Source organism: Pogoniulus pusillus, chromosome 8 (genome assembly GCF_015220805.1).
Source record: "Pogoniulus pusillus isolate bPogPus1 chromosome 8, bPogPus1.pri, whole genome shotgun sequence".
Classification (NCBI taxonomy): Eukaryota; Metazoa; Chordata; class Aves; order Piciformes; family Lybiidae; genus Pogoniulus; species Pogoniulus pusillus.
In genome coordinates, this window is record NC_087271.1 from 33,859,508 (window position 1) to 33,875,790 (window position 16,283).

General features: G+C 43.5%; 1 protein-coding gene across 1 annotated transcript; it reads right to left on the reverse strand.

The window, feature by feature from the left end:
- Positions 1-905: 905 nt before the first annotated feature.
- On the reverse strand, positions 906-16,020 carry GCLM (glutamate-cysteine ligase modifier subunit). Its single transcript, XM_064148043.1, has 7 exons — positions 15,740-16,020; positions 12,929-12,994; positions 10,534-10,618; positions 9,716-9,772; positions 7,329-7,531; positions 4,639-4,753; positions 906-3,040 (listed from the first exon to the last, which is right to left on the reverse strand). The coding sequence occupies exons 1-7, from the start codon at positions 15,857-15,859 to the stop codon at positions 2,871-2,873; spliced, it is 816 nt and encodes a 271-aa protein (XP_064004113.1). The 5' UTR covers positions 15,860-16,020; the 3' UTR covers positions 906-2,870.
- Positions 16,021-16,283: the final 263 nt, after the last annotated feature.

Here is a 16,283-nt window from a genome sequence, read left to right on the forward strand (position 1 = left end):
CACAACTGATGCCAGGTGGATAAAAGGTACATCAGACTGAGGAAGGTGGCCTTCCTCCCAAAGACCCCAAAAAGGCACTCAGCAGGTGGGAATGAGCATGTGTAAAGAGGTGGGTGTGCGAGTTTCAAGCTAGCTGGAATATTTTGGTGAGAAGAATTAAATTATAGGCTGTGAAAAGGAAACAATGGTGATATCTACTGCACTCACAGGCTTGCTGAGATGGGTTAAAAACGAGAACACAAACATAGATTAAGGAGAAAAGTGTTAGGCAGCCAAAGAGCAACTCCCTTACCTGCTGTCTAAACCTTCTGCTTTCTACCTCCCCCCCCCCAGCCGCAGCTGATTCTCCAAACTCACCTTGAACATAAGGCAAAGTCTGGGATCAGGTAGAGAGGTGGGAAGGAGGTGGAAGAGTGGTTGGGAGCCCCTCCTGGGCACCCTGGTTTCTGGGAGGGCTGCTGTGTTTCTGTATTACGAACTTGTCTATTTCTCTCTATATATTGTAAATAACTGCTTGTATATTGTGCTAAGCTGTAAATATAAAGCTTCATTTCAATTTCCAGCTCAGCTGAGTCTAGTCTGGGTGATTTCATAAGGGGGGGAAGGGGGAGGTAACACCCAAACCATCACAGTGGGACCTTATGGAATTGAGTTCCAGGGGCTGACTGTAGTAACTCCACCTATTCCCAGAAGTAATTGTAATAACCCTACCCCTGTACTGAATATATATCATGTTGTAGTATAAACATTTCACCTGAAGAAGGTGAAGTTGTGCAAGGCTTTGGAGGATGACCTCCCGTTGTCACCTAGTGCTGATTAAACATAGCTTCCCTGGTAACACTCCGCGTGTTGTGAGGTCTCATTTTCCACAAGTCAGTTGAGACAGGAATTAACGAAAGCACAGATTAAGTGCCTAAAACTTTAATTCAAACTTTCAAGTTTTTCATAGAAGGAAATCCCATCTCTCCCACTTCGATGCAAAACAAATCAAGCTCATAAAATGTTACACTAGTGCCAACTCTAGAAAAATATTAATTCTCATGTCTTAAAAGTTTCTGTTCTATGGCAAGCAAACTGATAGCAGTTTACAGAAAGGAAGTAATTAGTTACCCCAACGTAGCAGCCTCTACATTTGCAGCACAATTCTAGTTTTGCAGCATTCCAATTTGTAAAACCAAGCACGCGTGCAGACCGACACACTAGAGAATGTCACCAGCCAAACAGACAGATAACAGCTAATCAGCAGACCTCAAAGCTAGTGGGGCAGTTTAAAATGAAACTTGTGTAATTTTGAACCTGATACACACTGACACAACATTTGAAAGACATTTTGATGAGCAGAAAAAGTGAAAACACAAACGTTTTTGGGTGCATTATTAGTTCCCATCTCCATCTCTCTCACTTATCAAAGAACTGAAGTAGTCTAGAAGAAATTCCCAGTATTTGCCACCTACAGATATTTGAGGACTCAAAAAAGGTATCTTGGAACAGTATCCTGGTGGGATGGATTATAAGAAGCTAACACTACCTACAGGCATTCACATTGCACTAGCTGCCTATATGACTGAATCTGAAAGAAGTTGGTGAAAATTCATTCCCTTACAGTCCAGATCTCAAAATATATACAAATTAAGTTAATGACTACTAATAATCTGAAGTCCTGCTCCTCACTGAAATCTGAAGTAAAAAGGAGCATTTTAGACACACAGTACAAGTGGAGCTTTTGCTGTCTATTCTGATTTGAAGGCCAAGAAAGGTGAAAAGATGTCTTTGAGAGAAACACCCTATTAAACCAGAAGCTTTGCCTTAACTGCAGCAATCTCCCTAGGATTCAAAAGCCAGTGAACTAAGCTGCTGCCAAACACAAATACACTTAACTACAAGCTAACTCTTGCTTGCATCGTTTCTAAGTGGCACTCAGGCAAACAAGTTTCCTAGGCAACCGCAAAAGGCAGCATTGATTTTAGACAATCCTGTAGTGAACAGCTTCAACATTTGGATGATTCTGACAGTAGGTTATGAGTATTTAAATAAAAAGAAAAACCAAAACCCACAACCACAGCTAGGCACAGCTGAGAAGACAGGCACAATTCAATTTGCTATTATCAGATTTTTTCACCACTTGTTTTCAGTTCTTGTTTTAAACCTTCAGAAAACAGTACACTTTTATATTTCAAGCAGTAAAGTTGTCATCACACTTATGCAAACACTAAACAAAGCACACTGAGGCACAAAGAAGACAGAAGGAATTCAAGTAACAGACAGAAAGTAATTTGGATGATGCATTGTCTCTAAATCATTGATGTCTTTTACACTGTATTAAAAATAAACCATTTTTTGCCATTCACACAAATAGAACTGTCCATGTATATACACACACCAAGGAATGAGATATCACTTTAATTCGAGGGTATTTTTCAGACAATCCCACATTTTCCCATAAAATCTAGTCACTGAGTGCTTCAACTCTGTACCAACCAGGTAAGTATTAAGAGAAATTAATTCTTTCAAAAAATATAAGCTTCTCTACATTACCTAATGGCAGCTGAAATAGAACAATAATTTTACAGTGAACTGGTCATACAAAGAAAAATATTTTCAACTGTTTCTCTGTAGATCATTTCAGATAAAAACAAATGCAAAATATTTAATATTATAAATGAACTGATCAATAGGTTAAGAAAGAAAAAAAAAATAGTGTTAGAACACTGCAGACTCCTGCTGACATATGGCTGAGTAATTACAACTTTTGGTCTTTGTTACAAATGCTGTAAAAGTATTTCTATGAAAAAAAAAGCAATTTCTTGCCCCCTCCCCATCCCCAAGAAATTAAACCAGTAGGCCATTAGGAAACAGAAAATGCAAGTGTTTTAAGAGACATTTCTTTTAGCTTGAATGATATAGCCTTTGGACTTGATAATTCCTCTGCTTTTAACAATGACTGAGTATCGGAGAAGCCATGAAGGAGTCCACTCCTGTGCTTTCGTATTCTGGATGCTTTCCTGAAGAACTTCTTGGAAACTTGCTTCACAAAGTAATTCTGAAGTTAAAAAGGGATACTCATGCTTTAGATAATGTCATGTAAACAGCTGCACAAAGCAACACTTAGTAAGAGAAGCGTTCTCTTAAAGTCAAAAATCTTAAGCAGTGTCAGATACTCCCCAGATCAAGAGTTTCAGAATGCACATAGGTTATAGGCAGCTGAAAATGACCTAAATCTTAACACTTGTAGAGTAGCATATTTTATCACCAAAACTACTTAACTGAGATTTCTACAACAAACAGAAATGGTCAGAGCCATTAGCAAGAAAAGAAAAAGATAGCTAAATTTCAGAAGTTAGCTTGGCGAACCAGAGGCAAGTAAAGCATAAAGCCAAAAATCAGGAGAGTAGTGAGCATTTGTTACTTCTGCCATCAAGAGATGCTGAGCATCTATAGCAACACCCACAACTGTGCTCAAAAATCTGAAGCCCCCAGCAAATTAAGAAAAACAGTCTTAAATGCCACAAAGAAGAAAATAAAGGCTAGCACAAATCCCTCTTGTTTCCCCTGGAAAGTCAAGTCAAGGGAACCATCTCTTTGATAGTCTCCCTCTGCCCATTGCAGGAAAGTTAAGCTTAGCAAACAACACATCAAGGAATCACTGCTTGCTTTTTGGTTTCTATCCAAATCCCCTTTCTCCTTCATTTCATGACTCTTGATGAAGAGTATTAATTAAATTGCAGGTTGCACTTTGGACTTCACAGAACATGGAAACCATTTAACTGAATGGCCATTCATCTTGTATGCTGCCAGAGCAGTGCTGACATATGCTTATGCACCGATGAAATTCATTTGTTTCAGCAGTGGTATGATAAGGCACATACTTCAGAAATACTGTTTCATACACGTTTTTCCTCTGGGGGGTGGGGTTGGCTACAAGGAACTATGTAAGGAAGGAATGAATTGAATATCGTTCAAGATTTCTTGCTTACAACTCCAGCAAGATATTTAAGGCATCATTAGTGATGAAGGTTAAATGATGCTTGAGAGAAACTAATATCATATCCCAGAATATTCTAGGGAGCTGTTAAGTCAGAGTTCTAAAGGAAAGCCTCCAGGTCCTTCATTTATTTAGTATATGAATCACTGCACAAAACAAGAATGTGTTCCAACTCTTTTCATAATATTGTCATGATTTTGAGAGAATCCTGCTTCAAGTGTAACAATTTTACATGTCTACCATTACCAGACTGCTCAACCCCCAACATTTCTGTGCAGGCTATATCACAGACAAGTTGACTTTGTCATCCACTGGCCTTCAGCAATACAAGTGCAATTTTGCTCTATGCTCTGTTTAAATAAGTGGGGTTTTGAATGCAAGTATTACAAATTTCTCAGTACTTTGTTCTTCTATTTATTTTCTCTGATTGAAATGATTTTAAGAAGCTATCTGAGGCTGGAAGATTACCTTCTATGCCTTTTTACTGAAGCAAACCCAAGGACTTCATACAGGAAAAATCTTCCAGAATTCTTTGTTTGGGTTTCATATGTAAGCAATGATGAAGTTCAGAGAAAGACTACTCCTGACTTTAAACTTATTTTTTCCTAATAAATGCATTTAGAAGTCTTCTGTTAGCTTGTCTGGCAAAGCCTTACCTTTTGGATCATTGTGAGTCAAGAGCTGTATGTCAAACTCTTTTGCAAATGCTGTGAGGTCAGGTGGCATCACACAACAGGAAGCTAGATTCACCTGATTACTACTTGGTTTCACCTGAAAGTGACAAAAGACTTCTGTAAGAAAAAAAAATCATGTGCTTGTTTTCCCCATGTCCTCTATTAACAACAGAAATTTCTACTTTGATCACTTTGCCTTTGACGGCTGAATAAGGCTCATGAAATCTGCCTGTTGTTGATCAGGCAACTCTGTCCTGGTTTAACACAGCCTGCTCTTATAAGGGGGAGGGAAAGTAACACAAAAATCCCTCTGGTTGAGATAAAGGCCTTAATAGAAATAACACCAGAGCTATTTCACAGAAAAGCAAAAGGAGAACCCAGACATAAAAAAACTCTCCCATCCCTCAAGCCTGCAGTCAGCCTAGCAGAAAAGACCAACAGCCCAAACTAGAAGCAGCAACCAGAATAGAAAGCCTTTCATGTTACAGTCTGATCTACAAGCTCCAGCTGTGTGGTATTTTGAGCCTAGCTGGGATATTTTGGCAAGAAGAATTAGATTATAGGTTGTGACAAGGACAGTGGTGATGTCTGCTGCACTCACAGTCTTGCTGAGATGGATAAAAACAAAATCACAAACATAGATAACAGAGTTGCTCTCTGGTTTTGGCTCCCTTCTCTAACCTGCTGTGTGACTAATCCTTCTGCTTCCTAACCCCCCTGGCCAATCATCCAAACTCACCTTGAACGCAAGGCAAAGTCTGGGGTGAGGCAGAGAGGTGGGAAGAAGGTGGAAGGGTGATTGAGGGCCCCTCCTGGGGACTCTGGTTTCTGGGAGGGCTGTGTTTTTGTATTACTTTATAACTGGTATAGTTCTGGTTACAGCTGTATAGATTGTAACTATCTGCTTGTGTACTGTGCTAAGCTGTAAAGATAAAGCTGCATTTTTTATTTTCCAGCCACTGGGTCTAGTCTGGGTGATTTATCTTAAGTGGGGGAGGGGTGGGTAACACCCAAAATATCACAAGCCAGCACTTTCATTTTAAAGCTGTCAAGACGTCAGCCTGGTATTCAGCACTCAGCAGCAGATTCAACTGGCTAAACCATGACACATTTGCAACTTCCTGCAGCACAGCACCGAAAACAAGAATAAGATCTAACTTTAGGTGCTGCTACAACAACCACCCATCTTGGTTTTGTGTTTGCTGTGCTTCCTAAACAGCAGCAGTGACTTTTCCCTTCTTCAGAAAAAGATCCCAAGTTATTATAGGGACATTGGCTTGAGTAAGACTTCAAATAAAAAAATAAAATCCAAATACATTTCTGTTGAGGACATAATTTGCCTTCAGATAAGTGCCTAAATCAGATGAAGGTAAAAGGAATGCTCTTCCACTGACTTTCTCTGCTCATCACAAACTGCATTCAGAATCATCACACAGGTGGTCATTAACCCTCTCCATTACTCTCCACTCAGTATAGGCAACAGCAAAGAGCACCCATCAGCACTATGCAGGATCTCTTACACAGTATGTTCAGGTATCACAGAAGAAAAGCTAAGCATTCAACTGCATTTTCCCAAGGGGAAATCTCTACATTCAGCTTAAAGTGAAACCAACTTTGTTTGCAGTGCCAATGGAATAAATATGAAGGTTTAAGAATATTGTTTATATTCCTTACTAAAGAAAAAATATTCAAAACTCAAACCTTCAGTACTTCAAAGAACCTGATACTGAACAGACCCATGGCTTCTAGCCTTTCTCTATTTAAGAACACCAAACTGGCTGGAGAGCAGCCCTGAGGAGAGAGGGACTTGAGGGTGCTGGTGGACAAGAAGCTCAACATGAGCAAGCACTGGGCACTTGCAGCCCAGAAAGCCAACCAGATCCTAGGCTGCATCAGAAGAAGTGTGGTCAGCAGGGTGAGGGAGGTTATTCTTCCCCTCTACACCACTCTGGTGAGACCCCACTCACAGTATTGCATCCACTTCTGGAGCCCTCATTGCAAGAAGGATGTGGACATGTTGGAGTGTGCCCAGAGAAGGGCCACGAGGATGCTCAGAGGGCTGGAGCAGCTCTGCTATGAGGACAGACTGAAAGAGTTGGGGCTGTTCAGTCTGCAGAAAAGGAGATCCCCAGGTGACTTTCCAGGATCTGAAGGGGACCTACAAAAAGGCTGGGGAGGGACTTTTTAGGCTCTCAGGGAGTGACAGGACTAGGGGGAATGGAGCAAAGCTGGAGGTGGGGAGATTCAGAGTGGATGTGAGGAGGAAGTTGTTGAGCATGAGAGTGGTGAGAGGCTGGAATGGGTTGCCCAGGGAGGTGGTTGAGGCCCCATGGCTGGAGGTGTTTAAGGCCAGGCTGGATGAGGCTGTGGCCAGGCTGACGTAGGGCAGGGTGTCCCTGGTCATGGCAGGGGGCTTGGAACTAGATGATCCTTTTGGTCCTTTCCAACCCTGACTGATTCTGTGATTCCAAGTAACAGTCAACCTTAAAGCCTCCTCCACCTTGAACAATATTGTAATCATCCACAAAATGCTGCAAGTTATAGGGTTAATAAAAAAATGGGGGGTTATGCAAAATATTTAACACTGGTTTTAGCACAGAAGCTTTTAACACTGTGACAGCTAACAAAACAAGTTACTTTAGAAATGCTGTAAGTAGGAGGCTTGTTCTCACCTGTGCCCACAGATAGAGCTGCTCTAAGAGTGTTTTATCTAAGTCAGAGGTGCCTATGGCAACAATCTTTTTGTTTCGAACCAAATGTTCAAGTTCTTGCCAATAAGGTTGCAGGTACTCCAAGGACAGGCTAGTTCCATCGTCAACAGGAGGTGGAGCAATGATGACTGAGTCTAACTGTGTAACACCAAGGGCAGAACACGCTGAGGAAAAAGAAAAGACACTGCAAAACTTTTTGTGAGATACAAACAGCACGACTCAAAATACAGAGAAACCAAACCACAAAACACAAAAGTTCTCTCCCCCCAAATAAAAACCAACCCAAAGCACAAAAACAATGCACCTCCAGCTTCGCTCTGATAGCTTTCCACTATTTCAAACCTCTGAGTCTATCAGCAGCCAGGGAGAGTAACAATATTTTCCACAAAGAACCAAACACACAGCTGAAGGCCACTTTCTGATTCTAGATCTTGGGGGGGAAAAAACCCAAAACAACAACAAAATACACCACAAAAAGGCAAAAAAACCCAAATCAACCAACAAAACAATTCAAAAAGCCCAAATCATCCAACCAATAGAATCATAGAATCAACCAGGTTGGAAGAGACCTCCAAGATTATCCAGTCCAACCTGTCCCCAAGCCCCATCCAGTCAACTAGACCATGGCACTAAGTACCTCAGCCAGTTTTCCCTTGAACACTTCCAGGGACAGTGACTCCACCACCTCCCTGGGCAGCCCATTCCAATGGCAAATCACTCTCTGGGAAGATAGTAACTCAATCAAAGCATTAAGCTTTTTTCCCTCCTCCTTTTTCAATGCTAAAACTGATGAACAGAAGAACAACAAACAGAATAAAACTGAATAGCTTCAGGTATTATTTTCTTCAGGAAGAGGATACGATTTTTAATGGTATTGTAACTTACAATAGAGAGGTTACTAACTTAGCTATCAGTAGAAAATAAATATATCTGCCTCTTTGTTCTTTGGTAGCTTCTTATGCCCAGCAGTCTTCCAAGGTCAGGAAGTTCAGTGCTGCTTACAACTACTGCTATAGTGGTCCAACAAAACTTCATCTATCAGTGCAGCTATTGTATTGTTATTTCCAATACAAGTTACCTATTTCATCATCCCCTAACAGCACTAGTTTACTTCTTAACTAATCTCTGAAATACTGCAGAGTTAGTAACCAAAGTTCATAATGTTAAAAAGAACTGGCAAATAACAACCAGTAAGAACTGGTTTTATTATTTACTATAACACCTTGCTATTTACTTTTTCACAAGTTGTGTGAAAGAATAAAAACTTGCTCCAGCTTGGAGCAAGGAGTCAGATTTTAATTTGTGTACTTAAGGCTACAGCAATCCAACTTAAATACGAGCAGGTGTCCATCTGTAGGAGAGATGGAGAGCCCTGCAGAGGGACCTTAACAGGCTGGAGGGGTGGACAGAGGCCAATGGGATGAGATTTAACAATGCCAAGGGCAGGGTTCTACACTTTGGCCACAACAACCCCAAGCAGCACTACAGGCTGGGGACAGAGTGGCTGAGAGCAACCAGGCAGAAAGGGACCAGGAGGTGCTGGTAGAGAGTAGCTGAAGATGAGCCAGCAGTGTGCCCAGGTGGCCAGGAGAGCCAACGGCATCCTGGCCTGGATCAGGAACAGTGTGGGCAGTGGGACAAGGGAGGTTATTCTGCCCCTGTACTCAGCACTGGTCAGGCCACACCTTGAGTACTGCATCCAGCTCTGGGCTCCTCAATTCAAGAGAAATGTTGAGGTACTGGAATGTGTCCAGAGAAGGGCAACAAGACTTGTGAGAGGCCTGGAGCACAGCCCTGTGAGGGGAGGCTGAGGGAGCTGGGGGTGTTTAGCCTGGAGAAGAGGAGGCTCAGGGGTGACCTCATTGCTGTCTACAACTGCCTGAAGGGAGGCTGTAGCCAGGTGGGGTTGGTCTCTTCTGCCAGGCAAGCAGCAACAGCAGAACAAGGGGACACAGTCTCAAGTTGTGCCGGAGGAGGTCTAGGCTGGATGTTAGGAAGAAGTTGTTGGCAGAGAGAGTGATTGGCATTGGAATGGGCTGCCCAGGGAGGTGGCGGAGTCACTGTCCAAGAAAAGACTGGATGAGGCACTTAGTGCCATGGTCTAGTCAACTGGAAAGGGCTGGGTGATCTTGAAGGTCTCTTCCAATCTGCTTGATTCTATCATTCTATGAACTAAGTTTATTGACTGAATTAATGTGTAAATAGACCTGATTACTCAAGTCTCTTTTAACAAGAAATGCTTTTGAAAGTCACTAAATAGATCTTATTCATGAAAAAGGTTATTTTCTAAATTCCAAACAAACAAACAAAAAAAACAACTCTAGCAGAAGTTTGAGTTTTACACTTACCCAGGTCAACTGCATCTCCGATCGATGAAGAGTTTGATCCCAGCAGGAAAAGTTTTGCTATTTTCAAAGACATTGAAATCAATACCTGAAGGAGCCCAGTTGATATTAAATATATAGCTATTTACTTTTGCTGTATGCATTAACAATGAGTTCTTAGGTAAAGGTCTCTTAGAATAAGCACCAGTTAGTATAAAAAAGTGGAAAAACTCAACCTTCTGAAAGGTGACTGCCAAATAAGGTCACTGTTCTCTTACACATCAGAGTTGTATAGCCTCAGAACAAGAGACCAATCAGTATGATGATACACTAGGCTGTAAAGCTATGGCTTCCACATCAAGACACCAAGCAATAACCACAGCACCCTGTAAAAAACCCCCAAACATAACAGTACAAACAGACCTCTTCACAATTTACTGAGACTCAACATGTACTAGTGTTAGTTTGGACTGCCTCCTTCAAGTTCAGGAAGTTCAAACTGGAAAAAAAACATGGAAGTAAACATGCTTCCAACTTTAGTTCTTAAATGTGGCATTACCTGTAATGTTTTGCTTCAGAAAAAACAGATCCACAAAACACATTTAAAAATGGCTTAAAGGGATGCAAATTAAACTTGAAAAATGCTGTCCTGCTTTAAAACCATAAGTGCAAATTCAATTCTTTCTTATCCAACCTCCAGATTACCTGAAGTGCAACAGTGTGCACTGATGTCACTTTGCAATTACAAAACACAATGGAGAAAATCATAGACATATGAATATCCTGTTAGTGACCACGTATGAAACTGGTTTATATCACAAAGTGGTTTAACACATTCTTACCTGATACTTTCAATTCATCCCTTTCTTCAGGATTTATTTTTTCTATAGCTTGAGCTACAGAACATTCCAGAACTTCCACTATTTCCTGTAGTAAGTATATGAAACTTAGGAACAATTCAAGAGGAGACAGTAAGTCCCTAAACAATATTTTTAAAGTAATTATAGAATCATATCATAGAATCAGCCAGGTTGGAAGAGACTTCCAAGATCATTCAGTCCAACCTAGCACCCAATCCTATCCAGTCAACTAGACCATGGCACCAAGTGCCTCATTCAGTCTTTTCTTGAACACCTCCAGGGACTGCAACTTACATCAGTTACAAACAAAAGTGGTATTAAAATGCAATGACAAAGTAGCTTCATGCTATATGAAGTCACATGAAAGGTCCTATATGCCCCTAAAGGACAAGTCATTGGTAAGACTTAATGGATTCTGATTTTCTGATGTGAACAGATCACTGTGCCAACTCAAACTGTCTTGCTTCAAAGAAAAAGACTCCTGACTAGCTGAAAAAAAACCAAACACCAAACCCAACAAACCTTAACAGAAATAGGAGGTTTGGGCATTGGTTGGGAAGATCCTTCTATAAATACAAAGTGTTTTGTAATTTCAGTGAAGCCTTTGAAAAGCCTACAGTGAAAAGGCTGTAAAATATAGATTTACAACAATAATTTTCAAACTAAAATTAGGAAAGTTTCAGAGGATTCACCTTCTGACAAGGCTAACACCTCCTAGCAGCTGGCAAGAAGTTGTTAAGTCTTTGCCTAAATGAGCTTTTGCATTACTTACACATACAACACCTCAGCACCTCTCAGGTGATTTTTACTGCCCTACCAACAAATAGTCAATAAACTCTATTTAGTGGGAATCTATTTACAGCTTTGCTGATTTCCAGAAGCAATAGTGAAAGGGGAGCAGGCACATATACCAAGGTCTCCATGTCAGACACCTCTGACTGTGGTTTTAGGAACTGTACCAAGTCTTCAGTTCTGAAAAAAGAAACTACTGCATCTTCAGAAGTTATTTCCAAGACCACCATGGCTACACTTCAGATGCTCAGAGGGCTGGAGCAGCTCTCCTATGAGGACAGACTGAAATAGTTGAGGGTGCTCAGTCTGCAGAAGAGGAGGCTCCCAGGTGACCTTCTTGTGGCCTTCCAGGATCTGAAGGGGGCCTACAAAAAAGCTGGGAAGGGACTTTTTAGGCTGTCAGGGAGTGACAGGACATGGGGGAATGGAGCAAAGCTGGAGGTGGGGAGATTCAGAGTGGATGTGAGGAGGAAGTTGTGCAGCTTGAGAGTGGTGAGAGCCTGGAATGGGTTGCCCAGGGAGGTGGTTGAGGCCCATGCCTGGAGGTGTTTAAGGCCAGGCTGGATAAGGCTGTGTCCAGCCTGCTCTAGGGTAGGGTGTTCCTGCTCATGGCAGGGAGGTTGGAACTAGATGATCCTTTTGGTCCTTTCCAACCCTGACTGATTCAATGATTCTATGACATATTAACGCTCAGGCCAGCATCCTACTATGATATTAATGATTCAGTGTGATAGTAGCTTAGCTGTAGTGGTGGAACTGTGAGGTCTAGGCAAGCAGTTGAACTTTATTCTCAAAGATCTCTTCCAACCTCAACAGTTCTGTGATTCCATGTTAGCAAAATTGTATGTTATGTAAATTTTGTGTGTGATTACCCCAACAATTAACTTGAAATCTTCCAGACTGGGACTTCATTTTGCTAAAATTTGTCTTATTTGCTATGCACAGGGTTCTTTACTTGGGTATTTCTTAATCTCTCCAAATTCACTGAATACTACAGAAGAAGTTTTTACAAATACTCTTTCTGGAGCTACAGCTATTTGAACAGAAATTTAATAGATGCATTTATAATTGAAAAGGTGAAGGCAACTATATATTTCACAGTATCACCAAGGTTGGAAGAGACTTCACAGATCAAGTCCAACCCTTTACCACAGAGCTCAAGGCTAGACCATGGCACCAAGTGCCACGTCCAATCCTGCCTTGAACAGCTCCAGGGACGGCGACTCCACCACCTCCCCGGGCAGCCCATTCCAGTGTCCAATGACTCTCTCAGTGAAGAACTTTCTCCTCACCTCCAGCCTAAATCTCCCCTGGCGCAGCCTGAGGCTGTGTCCTCTCATTCTGGCGCTGGCCACCTGAGAGAAGAGAGCAACCTCCTCCTGGCCACAACCACCCCTCAGGTAGTTGTAGACAGCAATAAGGTCACCCCTGAGCCTCCTCCAGGCTAACCAATCCCAGCTCCCTCAGCCTCTCCTCGTAGGGCTGTGCTCAAGGCCTCTCCCCAGCCTCGTCGCCCTTCTCTGGACGTGCTCAAGCATCTGTTTTCCCCATGTAAAATGGATAACATGAAGAACACCTCTCCTACCTGATTTAGATCTGGTCCAATTTTGGAGCTCCATTCAGTCAGTGTTTTCTGAATGCAGTCCCGCACCTACAAAACATTGATAACGAAACACAGTTGAGTCACAGACACGTAGGACAGACTGAGCAGACAAACTTACACCACCATTCCTTCAGCCACAGATGATTCTTCCTTCAAAGCTTCCATCTGAAACTTGTTCAAACTAGTTTATTTACATAATTTCCCCTCCACTTCACAGCAAGTTTTAGCAGTGAAGTATGAGTAGTGCACTGCATTAATTTCTCGGATCATCTTTAAAGGAAAGAACAATGCTAAGCAAGCAAGAGCAAGGGTGTGGGGTGGTCATGTTTTTTTTTTTTTGTTTCATGTTTTTTTGCATAGTTACAATGTAGTCAGATAACAGCATACTTGCTGTGACACTGGCAGGAAGGAGACTTTACAATCAATCATTAAATAGTCATAGTATTAACTTCTCTTTCTGAGATGCATTTGACCCTTTTCATTTACTGCCTGCCTATCTGACTTTACTAAACCACTAATGCTTTAAGTCCTTCATCACTCAAGTGGGAGCCTTCAGATTCTAGCCCCACTCTTGCATTCACAGATGCAAAATAAACTTGACTAGGATTCTGCTAGCAGGTTCTCTTAAACATAACAAGGCATAACTACTAAGTTTAAATCAGGTAATTAAGTGCATTGTATTAGTGCCTCTGCTGTGCCAATGTTCTAGCTTCCCTGTGATACACCTTGGGAATTCTAATCCTTCAGGCTACATAAACATACTGTCAAGGCTCCTATATGCCACAGGTAAAGAGCACTTTCATGACCTGCTGTACTTCAGTTTTATAACTATTTTATAACTTTGTGGACATCTATCCTTACCTTTTTTGTACCCTTAAATACCAATTTCCTGTGACAGCAAACTAATTCAGAGAGCTCACAATACCATGCACAAAGTAGAAGCCACACTCTCCCTCACAACACTGGGTATCACAGCATTTAAGATTTAATACAGAAATAATACTTGGTGAGCATGAACTCAACATATTATTTCACAGTCATTTAAATTAACAGACACACACATAAAAAAAAACCCAAACTGATTCAAAATGCAAGAATTATAGCAGCCTTCCAGTGCCTGAAGTGGGCTACAAGTCAGGAAGGGAGTTTTTACAAGGGCTTGTAGTGATATGGTGACAGACAATGGATTGAAGCGGGAAGATTTAGATGAGATGACGAAGAAATTCTTGACAGTGAGGATGGTGAGACACTGAAACAGATTGCCCAGGGAGACTGTGAATGCCCTCTGCCTGGAAGTGTTCATGTCTAGGTTGGATGAGGCCCTGACCAACCTAGGCTAGTGGGAAGTGTCCCTGCCCATGACAGGGGGGTTGGAACTGAATGATCTTTGAGATCCCTTCCAACCCAAACTGTTCTGTCAATCTGTGAATACTTCTCCATAATGCTGGAACTCTTTGACTTAATTTGATGCAGCATATTATGTTATCTTTTCCTTTCTGAGGGAAAGTGAAACAGTGCTAAATATGTATATTCTATATCTTGCTACTTTGTAACTGTCACACTTTATGTCTAGAGGTTTCACATAGATTACAGAACGTTGTAATAGGCAACCAGGCAAAAAAAAAACCCACAGAACATCACATGATGACTGAAAAGTATGATGAATTCTGCCTTCTCATTTACATCATCCAGTCCTCTTTCTTCCCATTTAAGTAAATTAATACACAATCAAGCCACTTCTAGGTTATCACCAATGTCTCTGTCTAACAATAAACAACCAAAACCGTAGTTCTGCTGATTATTAAACCACCATTTTCAGACTGAGTCATGACAAGACAGCAAATACAGTGGTTCTAAAGTTCACGGCCACAGGACCTCCCAACATTTAATCTGCATTATTCCAAGTACACTGCTAAAGGTAACACGGTAGCAATTAAACAGTTCTCTCAAGTTTTCACCCAAGAACGACAGCTACACTCCTCAAGAGCGAGAGCAATGACTGATTCTCCAGAAACCTGTCACCAACAACTAATTACATTAATTTCAGGTTGTATTTTCCCTTTGTAAAGCAAGGTCACGTCCATTCACCTCTTTCTCCAGAATTACCAAAGATCTCCTCTGCTATTACAAACAGTACTTCAACTTGTAAGCCTTTCATTTCTTTAAGCCTCGAGAGCTTACGGTCTGGCTCCTTCCCAAAGCGCCTGAGGCACAGCCAAGTGCTCGCAGGGGCATGGCGGAGGCAGCCCTGCGCTGCAGCTAGCACGGCTCGCTCTGGATGTTCTCCGACGCCCGGCGCAGCCTCCCTGCTGGCTCTCCAACGCGCAACGCGCAGCTACTCCAGCCCTGTGCTACCGCTTCGCGCACCGGCCCGGCCCGAACGCCCCGCACGGCAGAACTCGCAGAGGAGAGGTAAAGCGAACAAACGCTCAAGGCCCCTGTCCTGTCCTCCCTTTCCATGCTCGCGGCTCGCCAGCGCTCGCAGCCGCTACGGCGACCCTTAGGGCCGTTATAGCCTTTGCCTCTCGACGACGGGCAGCAGGCCATGACGCCTAGTGCCAGCAAAAAATACTCTGCTCCGGGCCGTATTTTGATCGCCCCGAGTCCCCGCACCCACGAGCAACAGAGATGGCCACTCCGGAGTTCCACTATCCGGCACATCAAGCGCTCAGCTGCGGCACAGCCTCCCTCCCGCCTGCCGCCGCGCAGGCGCCCGTCACAGCCCGCCCCTGCCTCTGGGTGAGCCCCTATGGCGGAGCCCTGAAGGGAAGCCGAGGGGTCCGCCCCGCTCACCTCCTCGCTGGGGGTAGCCGGGCACTTCTTGCGCTGGCAGCCCCAGTTGAGGAGGTTGCCGGTCTGCAGCGTGAGGGTGGCCGCCCGCTCCAAGAGAGCGCGGGCGCCGTCCGTCCCCATAGGAAAGGCTGTCAGTCGGGCGGCAGCCGCAGGACGCTCTGCAGCACCGGGAAGCGCCGCGCCGTGACTCAGCACAAACGGCGGCGGCGGCGGCGGGGAAGGATGCTGTGTAACCGGCCCCGTCACGTGGCGCCAGGACAATGGGCGGCGGGGCGGGACCAGCGCGGGCCCAGCGCGCCACGCCTGCGCGCGCTGCCTCGCCAGGCGCCTCTGGGCGGGGCGGGGCGGGAAGCTGGGCGGATGGGCCGGGGCGCGGTTGTGGTGCGGCCCGGGCCGGCCGGCAGCCGCCGCCAGGGGGCGGTGTGGCGCGCCTTGACGGGCGTACGTGGTTCCCGTCCCCGCCTCAGACCCCAGCAGCAGCGGGACCCCCGTCCGCGCCCGGCTGTGAGGCATCGTGGTGGGCCCAGTGTAATCATGCTACAAG

Excerpts from the sequence above, each read along its gene's own strand:
- GCLM (XM_064148043.1), bottom strand. The coding sequence starts at position 15,859 with ATGGGGACGGACGGCGCCCGCGCTCTCTTGGAGCGGGCGGCCACCCTC. Across the intron at positions 4,754-7,328 it reads AGCTCTATCTGTGGGCACAG|GTGAAACCAAGTAGTAATCA; the intron begins GTGAGAACAAGC and ends TGTCACTTTCAG. Across the intron at positions 3,041-4,638 it reads GACTCACAATGATCCAAAAG|AATTACTTTGTGAAGCAAGT; the intron begins GTAAGGCTTTGC and ends TTTTAACTTCAG.